The following is a 16390-nucleotide window of genomic DNA, read 5'->3' on the forward strand; positions in this document are numbered from 1 at the left end:
AGATTATTTACAAGCTGGAGTACAACAAAGCCAAGCCCAAGGGCTACACCACCATCCAGGACACGCCGATGCTGCTGCACGTGCGCAAGGTCAAGGACAGGATCAGTGATGTGAGTGAATCCTCTGTGGCATCAAAAACATCCAAAATTCACTTTTTAACTTGGCAGCCAATGTTTGTAACTCCTGTGTAATGCTGTCAGTGAAAATCATCACCTTCTTAGACCATATTGGCCTGGAAAACTCTATCTGCGTTCAGTGCTCTTTCAAAGCCCAGTTTTTCAGGAAGTCTTGCATAGAATTTTCTTTTGGAGCTCTTGGAACAAACCACCCCTCGCTAGAAATAAAAGCCATGAGCTGGAAGTGGTCTCTAAATCATTAATTTGGAGAGGTTTTTTCTTGTTTTTCTTCCTCTAGTGGCTTTTTTTTTTTTTTTTTTTGAGGCTTGAATTAAACATTTCATGTCTTGCTGTGTTTATTAATTTTTATATGGATACTGTGAATATATAAGGTAAATGTTCTGATCTAAAATAAATATATTTTGATTCTGGTGCAACAGAAAAGTAAGAAGGAGAGAGAAAGGAAGAGGGAGAGGATAAAATAATATAGAATTTAGGACTCCTGCTCCTAATTTCTTCTCCTACCCTTTCTCTCTGTCCTTTGTTTCATTGTTCCTTAGATATCCATAAATGAGGACACTGAAACTTCTGAAACTCAGTGTAGTACTTTCAGAATAAGTAGCCTGAATCTCATCCAGATGCTTCATGGATTTCTGCATAATTAGTAGATCCAGGAGGAAAAATAGTAATTTTTATCCAGATACTAAAATGGATCATTGAGAGACAGAGATGTGAATTGAAGGACATTTTTTAAGCTCCAAACTGAGTGCTGAGATTCTCTGAAGGAGTTTTCAGTCAGTGAATCCATCAGAAAACAAATTTCTTCAAAGGATTTCTTTTGGCTGCAAAAATCTAGAAATATTCAGAATTACTGGTCGTGAATAGATTTTGTTTAATCTCAGTCTGTGCCTCGTGGTGAGTTAAAACTGCCACATTTTCTATATAAAGAGAAGTGCTGCTGGAGAAGACCCTCCTTCAGGCAGGTGCTTGATATCAAGTTGTATCAACAGAATTTATTTTTAATGGAATCCCAGAATTATTTAGGTTGGAAAAGCCTTCAAGAGCATCAAATTCAAGCTGTGCCCAACCCCTGCCCATCCCCAGCCCAGAGCCCTGAGTGCTATGTCCAGTCATTTTCTCCTATTAAAATTTTATCCAGACAGGAGCAATTTTAATTAAGTTTTTCAATATTTGGTTGCTTTTCTTGTTGATGCTGATATATGATCTTTGCACCCATTTTTTACATCTTTGTCTTTCTTCAGCTGAAATACAAAGAAATGTATGAGAGGAGCAAATCTCGCTGCAACGTGGTGGCAGATTCAGTTCACATCAAAACTCCCAGGCACGCCTACAAACTGAACAGCAACGTGAGTTCTGTCCTGCTCATGGCTTAATTTTATTCTGGAGGGTGTTGGGAACTGGCAGTGGAATTATTTCCACGAGAAATTATTCCACAAGAAATTAAATTCCACCGAATTTTTTCGGGCATTGCTTCTAATCCTTATGCTGCTGGAAGAAAATGTGGTTTAATTTATTTCATACTCAAGTGCTCACTCTGGTGAGTTGTCCTTGAGGTTCTTGTATGTCACACATCCCGTTCTTTCAGCTGTTCCCTGTTTTCCTGGCAGAGACACAACTGTCCCAGGAATTCCATGGGATCATGCTCTCGGAGATAAAGCCAAACTTCATGGAAAACTTTCCTGTTTTCTGTTATTGGTGCCCAACACCCATTTCAGTAGGAAGGATCTGAAAGCTCTCCCTTTCTCCAAAGTCAGGACATCACTTCAGTCTTTCATATTCCTTTCTCCACCTTCGTATCCCTTTCTCCACCTTCATATCCCTTTCTCCACCTTCATATCCTTTTCTCCACCCAGCAGTGGAAAACCTGTAGTGGCTGGGCTGTGCCTGACCCAGAGAACAGCCCTAATCTGGTGCAGATACATTTTCTTACCTCTTCTCACAGGCCAAAAGAGAATTGGCCTCAGTATGTTGTGTGCAAAGTCCCCAGTTTGCCATGAACTCTCCCTGTTTGGTTTTTCCCTGGACACAGCTGGATTACAAGAAGAAATACGAAGCAGCCAAAGCCCACTGGCACCTGATTGCTGACAGGCCTGACTTTGTCCAAGCAGCCAAGTCTTCTCTGCAGCAGAGTGATGTAAGAAAATCAAAATACACTGAATATTCCATTTCCCCATCTCTCCTTAAAATTGGAGGAGATCAGAGACTCTCTTACTTCATCTTTTCCTTTTTCTTCCTGCAGTACGAATACAAACTGGACCGGGAGTTCCTCAAGGGGTGCAAAATCTCTGTCACAGATGATAAAAACACAGTGTTGGCCCTCAATAATGCCATCCTGGCCAGTGATGTAAGCACTGAACTCACCTTTCCTCTCCAAGCTCCTTACTACCACTTTACTCACTGCTCAACTGTTGTATTGCAAATATAATTGGATTAGCAACAAAGCTTTGGACAGTTGTTCTCAGTCTCACTTCATTATTTGATTTATTTAATTAACAAATTGACTGCATAAATTTGGTCTTGTAAAAGCCACTGTTCATGGATTAAATCAATATTCAAAGTTAACATTGCCTGAACACCCCTAGACCTTACACCCAGGTGCATCTCTGCATTCCTGATATTGAAATGGAAGTGTCTGGAGACAATAGCACAAAATACCTTTAATAATAACACAAAATAATTTTAATAATTACTAACAGTATGTTAGTGTTCAGTATATTAAAAAAATCCAAGTGAGAGCCATGGGAATGTATGGATTAGGTTGTAAAATATCAAAATATGGGATTTTCTGCAAAATTTTGCACTAACAAGCAAACATGACTGTACTAATTATTTTTTATTCTGACAGATGCACATTATTTAAATTGATATCTTTCCTTCCTGCTAGATAAAATACAAAGAGAAGCACAACAAAGCCCGTGGCACCTACCACGTTGTTCCAGACACCCCTCAGATCCTGCTGGCTAAGAACGTCAGCTCTCTGGTGTCTGAGGTAAAACATTCATTTACTTAATTTAATTTAATTTAATTTAATTCCATCCTGGAGCTGCTGGGTCTGACCTGGCTTTCCCCTGTGCTGGCAGAACAAGTACAAAGAGCAGAGCAAGAAGCAGCTGCCCCATGGCTCCTTCACCACCCTGCCCGAGACCAGGGACACCGTCCACGTCAAGGAGGTGACCAAGAACGTCAGCGAGGTGAGTTCAGACTCAGCTCAGCATCTCCAAAGCTGAGCTTTTCTAATCCCAGCTCCAAAAGCTGCAGCCAAGACATTTTGGGAGTGAGGTGATTCCTCTTTATCCACCTGCAGCAGTTTCAAGGAGCTTTTTTTCCCAGATTTCTGTAGCATTTCCCTCTGTGTGACATTAAAAACTCACGTGTCCCTTGTTCTTGACAGACAAACTACAAGAAGAAGTTTGTGAAGGAGAAAGGCAAATCCAATTATTCTGTCATGCTGGAGCCTCCAGAGGTGAAACATGCCATGGAAGTGGCTAAAAACCAGAGCACAGTAAGTTTGCCTCTTTTTCCATTAATTTAGTAGGTTATGTAGCAAATTCAGCTGGAAAAACCCAAGATTATGGATTTCTGAATTTAATAAAATAAAATACAAATTGCAAATATAAACTTGCACTGAAAAAGGGGATTTGTATTTAAATCCCATTGTAGGATTTCAAGTAATCTGGTGGAAATCACATCTAATTTTTTTCATCCTTTCAAAGACAGCCAGAGTTTCCCATATTTATTTCTTCACTTGTAGACAACTTGCAAAAGCAGATTTCCAGATCCATGCCGTATGAATTGATTCCCAAAACAAACCCATGAGCTTTCTCAGCAACGTTCCTGTGCCCTTAATTGGTGTATTCCCAATGAATAAATTTAATTTTCATTAATTTCTCTCATTAATTTTCTCTCCTCTGTCTTCTTCCATGGATTAGATTGAATACAAGAAAGATGCCAAATCCAAACTCCACTACACACCTATAGCAGATCGACCAGATATTAAGAAAGCAACTCAGGCTGCCAAGTTAATCAGCAATGTGAGTGATTTTAGGCCTTCTGTATAATCCTTTAGCCTTAATTTCATTACAAAATCCAGCAGAATAATTAAAAGGGGGGTTTCTGACTCCTAAAGGATTTTTTTCATTGTTTAGATTGAATATAAGAAGCGTGGAGCAGCAGGTGTAGGTGTGACCATGCTGGGACGTCCAGACATTGAGCTGGCCAAGGAGGTGTCCAAACTCACTAGCCAGGTAAGGGCAAAATGAAACCTTGGTGAAACTCACAGCAGAGAGAGAAATGAGACTTTAAATTAATTTACAGAGTGATGTCATGATTGCAATTAAAATTATTTCCAAATTAGGGGAGAAGGGAAAGGAAGGGAATGTGGGCGAGTAAAAAGTAAATACCAGTACAAAGTATTTCTTTGTTAAACTTTTCTACTGTTATTAATGGACATATAAAACCTTCTTAAGGTGATGCTGTGGCATAAATGCTGAAGCTGAAGTGTTTGTCCTGTTCTTTTTTAGCCCTTTTGGGAATTGGCTTTACCAGAACCAGCCTTTACCCAACTCTTATTTTCCATCCTTTGAACTGACCCTTGGTTTCTTTCAGTCACTTTCTTTTTTCTTTGTATCTTTAAAAGAATCTTGTGCCAGGACCTCAGTCCCTCTTGGTTCTTTCTCTTCATGTTTGAATTCTGGACTTTTGCCTTTCTGACCTTGCTTTCTTGCTACTGGTTGTAGGCAGAGTACCTCAAACAACACATGAGAGGCCACGGAGCTGCTTCCTATGACACCCCCTGGATGAGAACCTTTAAGAAAGCAAATATGCTAAGTAGTCATGTAAGAGAACTTTAATTAACTGCCATTTAATGCCATTGTTGTGCATCTGTCTCTTGCTGGCATAATTATCTTGCAATTCTGCAGCACACTGTGAAGCTTTACATGTCATTCTGCCCTTCATAATGATTTTGGAGCTTCCAGGTTGTTTTATAGAAGGTTTCAGTGTACTCACATAATGTGAAAATTCACCTTTTTCACACAAAAATCCAAAGTTTGAGCTGTTATTGTCCAAAAAAACCCCAAAAAACACAGGGCAATACATGTGTAGATATATATGTATGACCAACCTGAACAATGGTGCTGGTAATTTTCAGTGAACAGTCACCAGGATTTCATTTTAACTCTTCAAACTTCACTTAAAACTTCATTTAAACTTTAATTAAAGTATTTAATTGGCTGGAATTTCCTAATGGAAGAGCAGGCTGTGACTGAATCAGTCTCCCTGAGAAGTGCAGCCTGTACTGGTGTGAGAGCTTATTGTTTCTTAGACTTCTTCCCACATCAAAACCTTTGGGAAATAGAACACCAGAGCCTGCATTGCCCATTTGGGAGAGGCAGCAGACAGGTCTGTGCCATTTCAGTTTTACACATGTATTTCCAAGTGAAAAAGAAGGGATTTTGCTTTTTCCATGTCTGGCTGTGTCTGCTGCCATGTTTGGATGTTGCAATGTCCACCACGGTGTCTGCAGGAGAACCAAGGATTTTAAACTGATCTACAAGAAAGAGAAGAAGTTCTGTTTGTTCCACTTCAGTGATGAGATCCTGGTTTTCCATTCTTTTTCCACTCTTGGTCTTTCAAACATTCTTTGCTGAGATAATTCTGGTTCTGAGGGAAAGTGAGCTGCTGGGGGGGCAGTGAGGGAGCAAAGAATGGTTGGCATCATCTTTAGCAGCTGTTTCTTGTCTTGGCCATCTCTTCTCATAAACTTTGTAAAGCATCATGTCCACTTTGTGTATCCAGCTGAGTTTTTTAGTGGGATTTTGTCTGTCTGGCTTGCTTGCTTTAATTTTGCCTTGATCTCCCAGCAACTCTTCTTTTGGGTTTAAAAAACTCTCATTCCTGTCAATATTCCTGTGCCTCCAGGCTGGATCTGCTGGAGTCCGGTGGCTCACAGTGCTGTGTTTGACCTGGCTGCAGCTGATGTGGCTTGGAAGTGTTACTAAAACTCCTATAGAATCTAATTAATTATTTATCATTATTAATTAATGTCACTGCTCTGTTTGTGATTAATGTCCTCCTTTAATCCAGACAGAGCACACTGTGTGCATAACAATGGATAGAAAAATATTTGATGTATTGACATCTTCAGTGCTCTGAAGTCTTGAGGTTTTTATAGCTCTTATTTCTCCAAGAAGTGTATAAAAATTTCTTCTTAACACTCTTTCATATACTCTTGCATTATTATATTTATATATTATATATAATAATATAATATATATATGTGTATGTATGTATATATATATAAAATTTTCTTGTATTTTACTCTTAATATACCTGTCTCTGTCTTTGTGAAGCATCTTTAATCAATGGACTGTTCCCATCAAGTGAAAAACTCTTCACCTCCAAGGGTCAGAATTTTGGCAACACAATTCTCTTGGCTCTTCTACTTTTACAATGAGGAGCTGTGACCTTTGCACTGGATGAAAAATTGCACGTGGTATCTTGTAAATGTCAGATAGAAGTAGATTTTCTTTCCATGCCAGGTCATTTTTTAAATAATTCTTTTTCCAGTGGACGCCTTCAAGTTCCTGCATTTTCCTTCTTCTGCCAGCCAGCCCCACAGAAACAGGGCCCCTCTGCAGAGCGAGTCCTGCAGAGCAGCTGTGACACCTGGTTGTTCTCTGTTTAGGTGAAATACAAGGAGAACTTTGCCAAAGAGTTGGGTAAAAAGCCAAAATACGATTTGAAGGAGGCCAAAATCTACAAGACCCTGAAGGACGCTCACAACATGGCCAGCGAGGTACGTTCGCTTTGGCTTCTCCTGGGAGGAGATCCCATCCTGCTTCCCCAAATCCCTCCTTTGTGTGGTTGGATCCTCCCCCGGGCCAGGCTGGACCAGGAGGGCCCGCTCCTGATGGGTTTGACCCTTACTCCGTGCAGGTGAAGTACAAGGCAGACCTGAAGAAGCTGCACAAGCCCGTGACGGACATGAAGGAGTCGCTGCTCATGAACCACGTGCTGAGCACCAGCCAGCTCGCCAGTGCTGTAAGCTCCGGGTGATCCCACAGCTCCCAGGGTGGGAATTCCCTTGGGAATTCCCTGCTAACTCCTCCTGTAACAGCTGCTCCCTGGGGCACCTCCATGAGCATCACCTGGTAGTGATCTCTTCCTCTGCTTCCCTCCCTAACCGGCGGCTGCCCCGCGCTGTGCCCCGGGAAGGGAAATCCTCATCTCCTGCAGCACTGCTAATACTGCAAACACTGATCATTTTTACTGGGTTGGTTCTTGATCCCATTTTAACTGACTGCAGAACTGCTCATGTTTTAAATCCTCTGATAATTTTTACTGGGTTGGTTCTTGATCCCGTTTTTAACTGATTGCACTACACTAACAAATACCTTTTTTATTTTTTCATTTTTTTTCTTTGCTGATTACTGTATTTAATTCTTTTATTTTTATCTGGATTTTTTTTATTTTACTTTTTTACTTTTACTGGATGTTTGTTTAACACTCCCCTATTGTAAATCCACATAGTTATGCCTAACAAAATAATTGATAATGAAAAAAGGCAAAGCCTTTATTGCCTGGTACAGCCTTTTCATTACCCACTGTGTTTTCTCTCTTCTCTTTCTTTTTCTTCTTTTAATCCTGGCTTGGACAAAACCTTTGTTGCAATCCAAATGACCGTAAAAAAATAACTATTCCCTCACATCTTTAACCCCCAATATCAATTCTAAACTTCTTGGTTTTTATTTTACTTCTTGCCTTTCTAATTTCTCTCTGATATTCCGTTGAAGTGTTGCTTTGATTGGACCTAAGAAGTAAATTTGCTGAGGGTTTTTTTTTTTGATTGAGATGATTTTTGACACCTTCCCTTCAGTACCAGTACAAGAAGCAATATGAGAAGAGTAAGGGTCACTACCATGTGGTGCCAGATAATCTTGAACAGGTTCATCTCAGGGAGGCCTCAGAGCTCCAGAGCCACGTAAGTTGGACGTGTGTTTGTCCTTATCCCAACTCACTGAGCTCCAAAGTCCATCAAAATCCTCCCAGTGAATCCTCCAGGCTGGGACATTCCCTGTGCCTCTCTGCCCCACCAGCACTGCACCCCTGGGGAAGGATCCAGGGAGCAGAACCTGCACATTTCCAAGCGCAGAACACGTAAAATACACAGATAATATCTCCCTGTGATTCCTTCATTCCAGAGCCAATCCTGCTGCTCACCTCTGCTGTACATGGATCTTTTTACACAGGATAATACATTTATCAGGGAGAAAAAAGCACCTGGGAATCACAGAAACTGGGAACTGAAGGAGTTAGGGTTGTTGCTGACAGGGGATTTCCAACTTCTTCATCCATTCCATGATCCAAAGGAAAGCTCTGCATCCAAAATAGCTTTAACCAAAGCTATCAACATGCCTGGAGTTTTTCCCTCTGGAATAAAACAGTGGATCACTCCAGAGAAATTCATAGTCTGATTTGGTCTCTGATCCTCTCTGTTCCAAGTATTTATTGACTGTAAAGCAAGAGAGGAATTGCTGCAAGAACACCAAGGGCCACAGCTGGTTGTTCTGTGCTTGGCACAGAATTCCAGAAGGATTTGAGGACACTTAGGATTATCACACCCACCCCTGCCTTGGACTGGGACACCTCCCACCATCCAGGCTGCTCCAGCCTGGCCTTGGGCACTGCCAGGGGTGTTCAAGGCATGGAAAGGCAAAGAGGTCCCACAGCCAAGGACCATAAGGAAATGGTTGTTAATCAGGCTGTTGTTAATCAGGCTGTAATTAATTTTGAAGTCAGTCCTTGTTGCTCCAGTTTGGGATCAGGCTCTGACTTGGCCACAGCATCACCTCACTGAGCACCCCGAAAATCTGGAGAACAGAACTTGAAGCAGGAATCATCTTCATGGACATTTTACTTCCTGGACACCAAATTTTACATGTGCTGATCAATAATACAGATTTCAGGAATGCAAATTGCATTAGACATTCAGTTTTTATCCCAGAACTGTTGATAGTAGGCACATACTACTCAATTGATTAGGTCTTTGGTTATTTAGGAGGGTGACTTTCTGTCTTTTCTTCTCAGGTGAAATACAGAGAAAAGTATGAGAAGGAAAAAGGAAAGCCCATGTTGGACTTTGAAACTCCCACATATCTGACTGCAAAGGAGTCTCAGCTCATGCAGAGCGAGGTAAAACCAATGCTGATGGGCTGAAAAGCTTTAAAATGTCTTTTTAAAATTAAACTTAGGGATTTAACAGGCAATTCTGCTTGCACCTTGTACACACTGATAGACTGAAAAATTATAGTAATTTCATATTTCTTTATGATGGTTGTTAAATGCTGCATTGAACATTCATGACACTTTCCTGTCATGAAGTGAGTTTATCTGTAATTTTTTTATTGGTAAATGAAGCTTAAACAAGTCTTTGAGTAAGGAATGTGGTACAAAATTATTTCATTTTTACAACCCAACATGGTGTTTGTGTGTTATCACAAGACACAGAAATTTTTCTGCTTCCTTTTTTTCACCTCAGAACTCCATTTTTGAGAAACTCTTTTATTCCCTGTGTGTCTCTGCTGTCGCAGGTTCTCCTCTGACCTGTCATTTTCTTTTCTTGAGCAGTTTTTTTGTGTTTATTTGAAATTTATTCCTCTTCTGGCCCATGGAGGCTGCAAAGCAGCTGTGTGAGGCCATTAGTCCCTGTGGATCCTTTGAATGCTTTCTCTGCATAGATAAATGAATAGAAACATAAAAAATAAAGGCAGGATCAGGTCCTATTTCCATAGAAAGCAACGAGCTGCTTCCCAAATTTTAGTGGGAACAGGATTTAGGATCAACTGTACCCAGTGACATTGACGCCCTCTCATCTTTGCACATAATGAAAATATTGTAATAAATATCTGCTGTTTTGCTTTTCTTTTCTTTTTTTTTTTTTCCCTTCTTCTTCTTCTTGCTGTCATTAGAAAGAATATAAGAAGGACTTTGAAGAGTCCATGAAGGGCAGGAACCTCACTGGCCTGGAGGTCACACCATCCCTCTTGCATGTCAAATACGCCACCAAAATAGCGAGCGAGGTACCAGCTCCTCTGGGCTTCCTTCCTCTGCCTCCTGCAGCACCTCCAGCATTCCCACTTCTTCTTCCCCACTCCCCTGCCCACCCACACTGAGCATGTTTACATCCATTTTGTGCTGTCAGCTAATTTTTGTGGGCATTTCTTCCTTGTCCCTTAACCGTATTCCCATGTGCTGCCCCTCTCTGACTTCCCTCAGCCTAACTGGTCCATATGCGTGTGCCTTGGCAATTCACCTTCCACAATAATCCCTATCTTTTGTTGGAGTACTTCTTCCATAACCCTCTACAATATTCTTTCTTGTTTTTCAAATTTCCTTTTTTTTTTTTTTTCCTTTCTTTTGGAGCTTTTGGAACTCTTTTTTTTTTTTTTTCTTTCATTTTCTTTAATTTTTTTTGCAACAAAGTTGGTAGAGTGTAAAACTCCCTTTGGTCTGGCTTTGCAGTGTTTCCCCTTCTCCTTCTCCTGCAGAAAGAGTACAGGAAGGATCTGGAGGAAGGAGTCAAAGGGAAAGGGCTGACAGCCTTAGAGGAGACTCCAGACATGCTGAGAGCCAAGAATGCCACTCAAATCCTGAACGAGGTATGGGAGAGCTGCTTGGAAAATGCCTGAGTGCGTGGAATGTCCAACTGCCCTGGGAGGGACACCTTGCACCATCCCAGGTGCTCCAAGCCCCGTCCAGCCTGGCCTGGGGCACTGCCAGGGATCCAGGGGCAGCCCCAGCTGCTCTGGGAATTCATCCCAGCCAGGAATTCTCTCTTTCCCAGTCTCCCATCCATTCCTGACCTTCAGCTGGTGTGAACTTCACCATTCCCTGGAAACTCTTGAGTAGAAGCCAGGAAAGAACATGGATGAGGGAATAAGGATCAAAGTGGACTTTTAAGGGAGCTCTTTCCTGGGTTCACAGTCACTGTCAGGAATTCAGATGGGAATCACCTGGGATCAATAGTCACTCAAGGGACTCATTAGTTAATTAATCGAGGGACTAAACCAAGATTTGAGTGATGAAGCACAAACTGAAATAGCCTGAAATTATATAATTTGTGTGCATAATTATGAGTTGATGTTAGAGGTATTCATGGTTTGGGATTGGCACTGTTCCTGATTTGGGATTGGTAGTATTCCTGGTTTGGGATGGGCAACTGTTCCTGGCTGGGATAGGCACTGTTCCTGGCTGGGATGAACACTGTTCCTGGTTTGGGATGAACACAGTTCCTGGTTGGGATGGGCCCTGTTCCTGGTTTGGGATGAACACTCTTCCTGGTTGGGATGGGCCCTGTTCCTGGTTGGGATGGGCACTGTTCCTGGTTGGGATGGGCACTGTTCCTGGTTTGGGATGAACACAGTTCCTGGTTGGGATGGGCCCTGTTCCTGGTCTGGGATGGGTCCTGTTCCTGATTTGGGATGGGCCCTGTTCCTGGTTGGGATGGGCACTGCTCCTGGTCTGGAATGGGCACTGTTCCTGGTTTGGCATGGGCACTGTTCCTGGTTTGGGATGAACACTGTTCCTGGTTGGGATGGGCACTGTTCCTGGTTGGGATGGGCACTGTTCCTGGTTGGGATGGGCACTGTTCCTGGTTTGGGATGAACACTGTTCCTGGTTGGGATGAACACTGTTCCTGGTTGGGATGGGCACTGTTCCTGGTTTGGGATGAGCACTGTTCCTGGTTGGGATGAACACTGTTCCTGGTTGGGATGGGCACTGTTCCTGGTTTGGGATGAGCACTGTTCCTGGTTGGGATGAACACTGTTCCTGCCTGGGATGAGCACTGTTCCTGGTTGGGATGAACACTGTTCCTGCCTGGGATGAGCACTGTTCCTGGTTGGGATGAACACTGTTCCTATTTGGCATGGGCCCTGTTCCTGGCTGGGACTGGCCCTGTTCCTGGCTGGGACTGGCCCCGTGTCCTGGTGTGTGGCTGTGAATCTGAGCCCTTTTCCCTGGCCATCCCTGGCTCCCTGCAGAAGGAGTACAAGCGAGCCCTGGAGCAGGAGATCCGCGGGAAGGGCCTGACCGAGCTGGCGCTGGAGACGCCGGATTTCGTGCGCGCCAGGAACGCCACCGACATCGCCAGCCAGGTCTGTGCCAACCTCACCCTCTGAGCTCCTTGGAAAGGAAAATTCAGATTTTCCTGGGTAAACCCAGCGTGAGCTGCTGTGCAGAGACGATCGAGGCCCCTAAACGTGAGCTTTGCCCGACAGATCAAATACAAACAATTGGCAGAAATGGAGAAAGCCAACTACACCAGTGTTGTTGATACTCCAGAGATTATTCATGCCCAGCAGGTCAAGAACCTTTCCAGCCAGGTATCTTGAGTGCAGCAATTAATCCCTGCTCATGTGGGAGCTCCAGGAGATACTAATGAACACCCGAATAACCACCTCTCACAACCTTCAGGAGGCACCAGGGAACAAATCTTCCCAGAGCTCTGGAATTCTACGGCAATAATCAAATTAATTTTACTGCTGTGTCAAGTGACACAATAATTTCTCTTGCTTTGCAAAGCTAATTCTTCTTTAAGCAGATTTTTCTTAATTTTCTACTCCTCAATAACCTGCTGTCTAAAACAAACCTTGCACAGAGACATAATCTCAGTTTCTATCAGAGAAGAACTCACATCTCCACAAAGATGGGCACTACTCAACAATCAATAACTCCAGTTTGTTTCTTGCTGCTTTTGTGTTTTCTATTTTAATCCATTTGGGGTTTTCCATCAGAAAAAATACAAGGAAGATGCAGAGAAGAGCATGCCCTACTACGTGCCTGTGGCTGACACACCAGAAATGCAGAGGGTCCGAGAGAATCAGAAGAACTTCAGCATGGTAAGTCCTGGAATAAGTAAAAAAAAAAAAAACCCATATTCATCTCATTTTTGAAGAAAACTGTGAGGGAATTTGTGCAGCATAAAGTTAACTTTTGCCATTTTCCCTTTTCACAGCTTCAGTATCAGTCAGACCTACAGAACAGTAAAGGAAAAGTCACAGTGGTTCAGGACACACCAGAAATCCTGAGGGTGAAGGAAAACCAGAAGAATTTCAGCTCGGTATGGTCACCTCTGTCTTCACTCCTCAGCCCAAAAAATACAGTTTAATATCTATAATAAAATTACAATTTTTTGGTGCTTCTCCTGCAGGTACAGTAGATTTAGCTGGGCTTTATAAAGTGTTTTCCCTGCTATTTTTGTGGGGTGATTTCTCTCTTTCACAGGCACAGCTGTGATGGAGTTAAAGAATCCCTCATTAAATGGATATAATTATTGTCCCTTTCCTTTGTGCTGTTCCCTTGGCAGTCCCTCCCTGTCCTGCTGCCCCTCGTGCTCTGTGTGCCTGAGTTGTTGCCCAGTTCCTGTTGCCATCAAGTCTCCTGTGGCATTTTGCCTCCAGCACCATTAACAAAGTGGAAAATATTTGTGTAAATCAAATAAGAGCAAATAATGATCTTCAGTCCTAAAATTAGCCCACAGATGTTTTGATTATGGATTTATGGAATGTGTGGAAGGGACCTAAAGCTCATCTTCTTCCATCCTGCCACGGGCAGGGACTCCTTCCACTAGCCTAGGAATATTCTACTGAAATAGATTTGATATTTTGATTTATTGTATAAATTATCTTCTACTTAAAAACATTAAATATTAAAAAATCAGCTCTTTTTTTCCCAAATTGTGCTCACTTTGGACACCTTCAGAGATGCAGTGACCCGAGTGGATCCTCTGGGCTTTCAGCTGCTCCCTTGTGTCCAAATTCAGTGTCTGGGAGCAAGAATGTTGTGTTTTGGATGCTTAACCTTGTTGTCTTCATTCTAAATGTTAAGATTTTGTATAAAGAAGATATTGGAACTGGAACCACAATTGAAAAGACCCCAGAGATGCAGAGAGTTAAACGAACCCAGGATAATATCAGCTCGGTACACAAGGATTGATTTTTAATACTCACTCTACTGCTGCTAATTCAACTTGAAATAATATTTTTTTCCTATTTTTCTTTTCTTCACGTCTTGCTAACAGTGGTTTGGCAATAACCCACCCAGTCAAGGGTGACTCTCTGGAAGTTTTTGCCCATCCTTGTTACTTTAACAGTAACCTCTCTAATGATTAACATTCTATTTCTTACTCACAACCCACTCCTAAACCACGAAAGCTCTTGCTGTCAATTTGATCTCATCCCAGATATAGTTTGGACAGAAAAAAAGAAATATTTAGGTGGGAAGGGATATGTTGAAATCATCTATTCCAACCCTGTGGCTCAGCTTTAAGATGAGTTGAGTTTTGAGTATCCCTCAGGATGAAGATTCCACAACCTGTTCCAGGGTGGGACCATCTCCCAGGAAAATCTGTTTTTCTCTGCTCAGACTGAATTTTCTGGTGGTGAATTTTTTGGTTTGTTTTATCCTGGCAAACTTGGATGTCATCTAAAAGGTCACAGCCTTCTAAAAAGTCACAGCCTTCTATTTTACCTCTTAATTTTATTTCAAAGCCCCTAAACCTCCTCCATGCTTTTTTTGATTGGTGGTGTCATTTAGTGTCATGCACTAACACTGCAGCCAGTTTGTTCATGCAGAATATGTTAAAAATGTTCTTGTGAAAGGCTTTTTTTGTTGTTAGCAAAGCACAAATGCAATGGCACTGTCACTGCTGAAACGTTGTGGGATGATTCTCACCTTTGTTAAATTGGAGAGATCCTTACACATCCCATATTCTCCTTTGCTTGGTAGAAAGGCCAAATAGTGTCAGGTTTAAAGGAATTCATCTGGTTTTATAAAACCCTTTCAGTGCCATTCCCAGTGACTCAACAGCTGAATTGCCTTGCCACAGATCCCTTGGGAATGTGAGGGGAAGGTGGTGAAGTCCTTTAAGCTTCCCCTCTGCACAGATCAGGACAGAGCTCTTTATGAACCTTTGAAAGCTGTCCTGTGGATCCTTTTCCCTCCCCTCATTCCCGCTCCTTTGCAGGTGAAGTACAAGGAGAGCATTGGCAAAGGGACTCCCATTCCCGACCTGCCCGAGGTGAAGCGAGTCAAGGAGACCCAGAAACACATCAGCTCGGTAATTAATGTCCCTGTCCCTGTTCCCTGGAGTGTCCCTGTTCCCTGCACAGCAGCTCAGGAGTGTCCCTGTTCCCTGGAATGTCCCTGTTCCCTGCACATCAGCTCAGGAGTGTCCCTGTCCCTGTTCCCTGGAGTGTCCCTGTTCCCTGCACATCAGCTCAGGAGTGTCCCTGTTCCTGGAATGTCCCTGTTCCCTGCACATCAGCTCAGGAGTGTCCCTGTTCCTGGAATGTCCCTGTTCCCTGCACATCAGCTCAGGAGTGTCCCTGTTCCCTGGAATGTCCCTGTTCCCTGTACAGCAGCTCAGGAGTGTCCCTGTTCCCTGGAATGTCCCTGTACAGCAGCTCAGGAGTGTCCCTGTCCCTGTTCCTGGAATGTCCCTGTTCCCTGGAATGTCCCTGTTCCCTGCACATCAGCTCAGGAGTGTCCCTGTCCCTGTTCCCTGGAATGTCCCTGTTCCCTGAAATGTCCCTGTTCCCTGCCCAGCAGCCCAGGAATTCCCTGCTCCCTGCCGTCTCCAGGGCCTTTTCCTCTTGGGAAAGCCCCAGCTCTCCCACATCCCCGTGGCCAGCAGCAGGAAATGGAACCCCTGGGTTTTACAGGAATCATCCCCATCAGTCGCTGCCTGTGTTTCTTCCGTGACCTTTTCTGAACACAGAGCTAGGAACAAAAATGACCCAGGTTATGTGTTGGAATTTGACTGGGGAAAAAGGGATCAGGAAGACAGAACTTTGAGGAAAAAACCCATTTGGAGCCTTTTTGTGTGACAATTATAAGAGGAAACAAAACCTTCCCAGATCCATCAAGTGTAAATTTCACAGCTCACTTCAGGACAACTGAGCTGTTTTTCCAAATGATTCCTCATTCTTGCTAACCTTCACCAGAAGTTGTTTTCCCCTGCTGTAATTGATTTGTTTGTTTTAATGACACCAAGCAGTGAAAATTTTTTGTTAGTTTGTTTGGGTACAAGTTTTGTTTTGGTACAAGGATTTTCCTACTTGCCCGAGGAGCTGTGAGTCAAAATGTGGCAATACTCTTGTCAGGTATTCCCACATGGTTGAGGTTATTCCACAAACATCTCCATTCATGAAAAATACCATTTTTAAAATTCAAATAACTACAGGTTGAATTAA

General features: G+C 42.7%; 1 protein-coding gene across 50 annotated transcripts in view; it reads left to right on the top strand.

The window, feature by feature from the left end:
- Positions 1-16390, top strand: part of NEB (nebulin) — a 158793-nt gene that overhangs the window by 67199 nt on the left and 75204 nt on the right. For 39 of the 50 annotated variants that reach the window (XM_038142070.1, XM_038142075.1, XM_038142090.1 and 36 more), the window contains 22 exons: positions 3-110; positions 1379-1483; positions 2167-2271; positions 2377-2481; positions 3022-3126; positions 3218-3328; positions 3529-3639; positions 4067-4168; positions 4283-4381; positions 4874-4972; positions 6823-6933; positions 7074-7178; positions 8014-8118; positions 9225-9329; positions 10106-10216; positions 10685-10795; positions 12179-12292; positions 12416-12520; positions 12932-13036; positions 13153-13257; positions 14025-14117; positions 15163-15255. In XM_038142070.1, coding sequence (XP_037997998.1) covers positions 3-110; positions 1379-1483; positions 2167-2271; positions 2377-2481; positions 3022-3126; positions 3218-3328; positions 3529-3639; positions 4067-4168; positions 4283-4381; positions 4874-4972; positions 6823-6933; positions 7074-7178; positions 8014-8118; positions 9225-9329; positions 10106-10216; positions 10685-10795; positions 12179-12292; positions 12416-12520; positions 12932-13036; positions 13153-13257; positions 14025-14117; positions 15163-15255 — 2313 coding nt within the window. The remainder of the gene's footprint in view (positions 1-2; positions 111-1378; positions 1484-2166; positions 2272-2376; positions 2482-3021; positions 3127-3217; positions 3329-3528; positions 3640-4066; positions 4169-4282; positions 4382-4873; positions 4973-6822; positions 6934-7073; positions 7179-8013; positions 8119-9224; positions 9330-10105; positions 10217-10684; positions 10796-12178; positions 12293-12415; positions 12521-12931; positions 13037-13152; positions 13258-14024; positions 14118-15162; positions 15256-16390) is intronic. The other 11 variants (XM_038142082.1, XM_038142081.1, XM_038142107.1 and 8 more) reach the window with 7 other exon arrangements.

Source organism: Motacilla alba, chromosome 7, assembly GCF_015832195.1.
Source record: "Motacilla alba alba isolate MOTALB_02 chromosome 7, Motacilla_alba_V1.0_pri, whole genome shotgun sequence".
NCBI classification, from domain to species: Eukaryota; Metazoa; Chordata; class Aves; order Passeriformes; family Motacillidae; genus Motacilla; species Motacilla alba.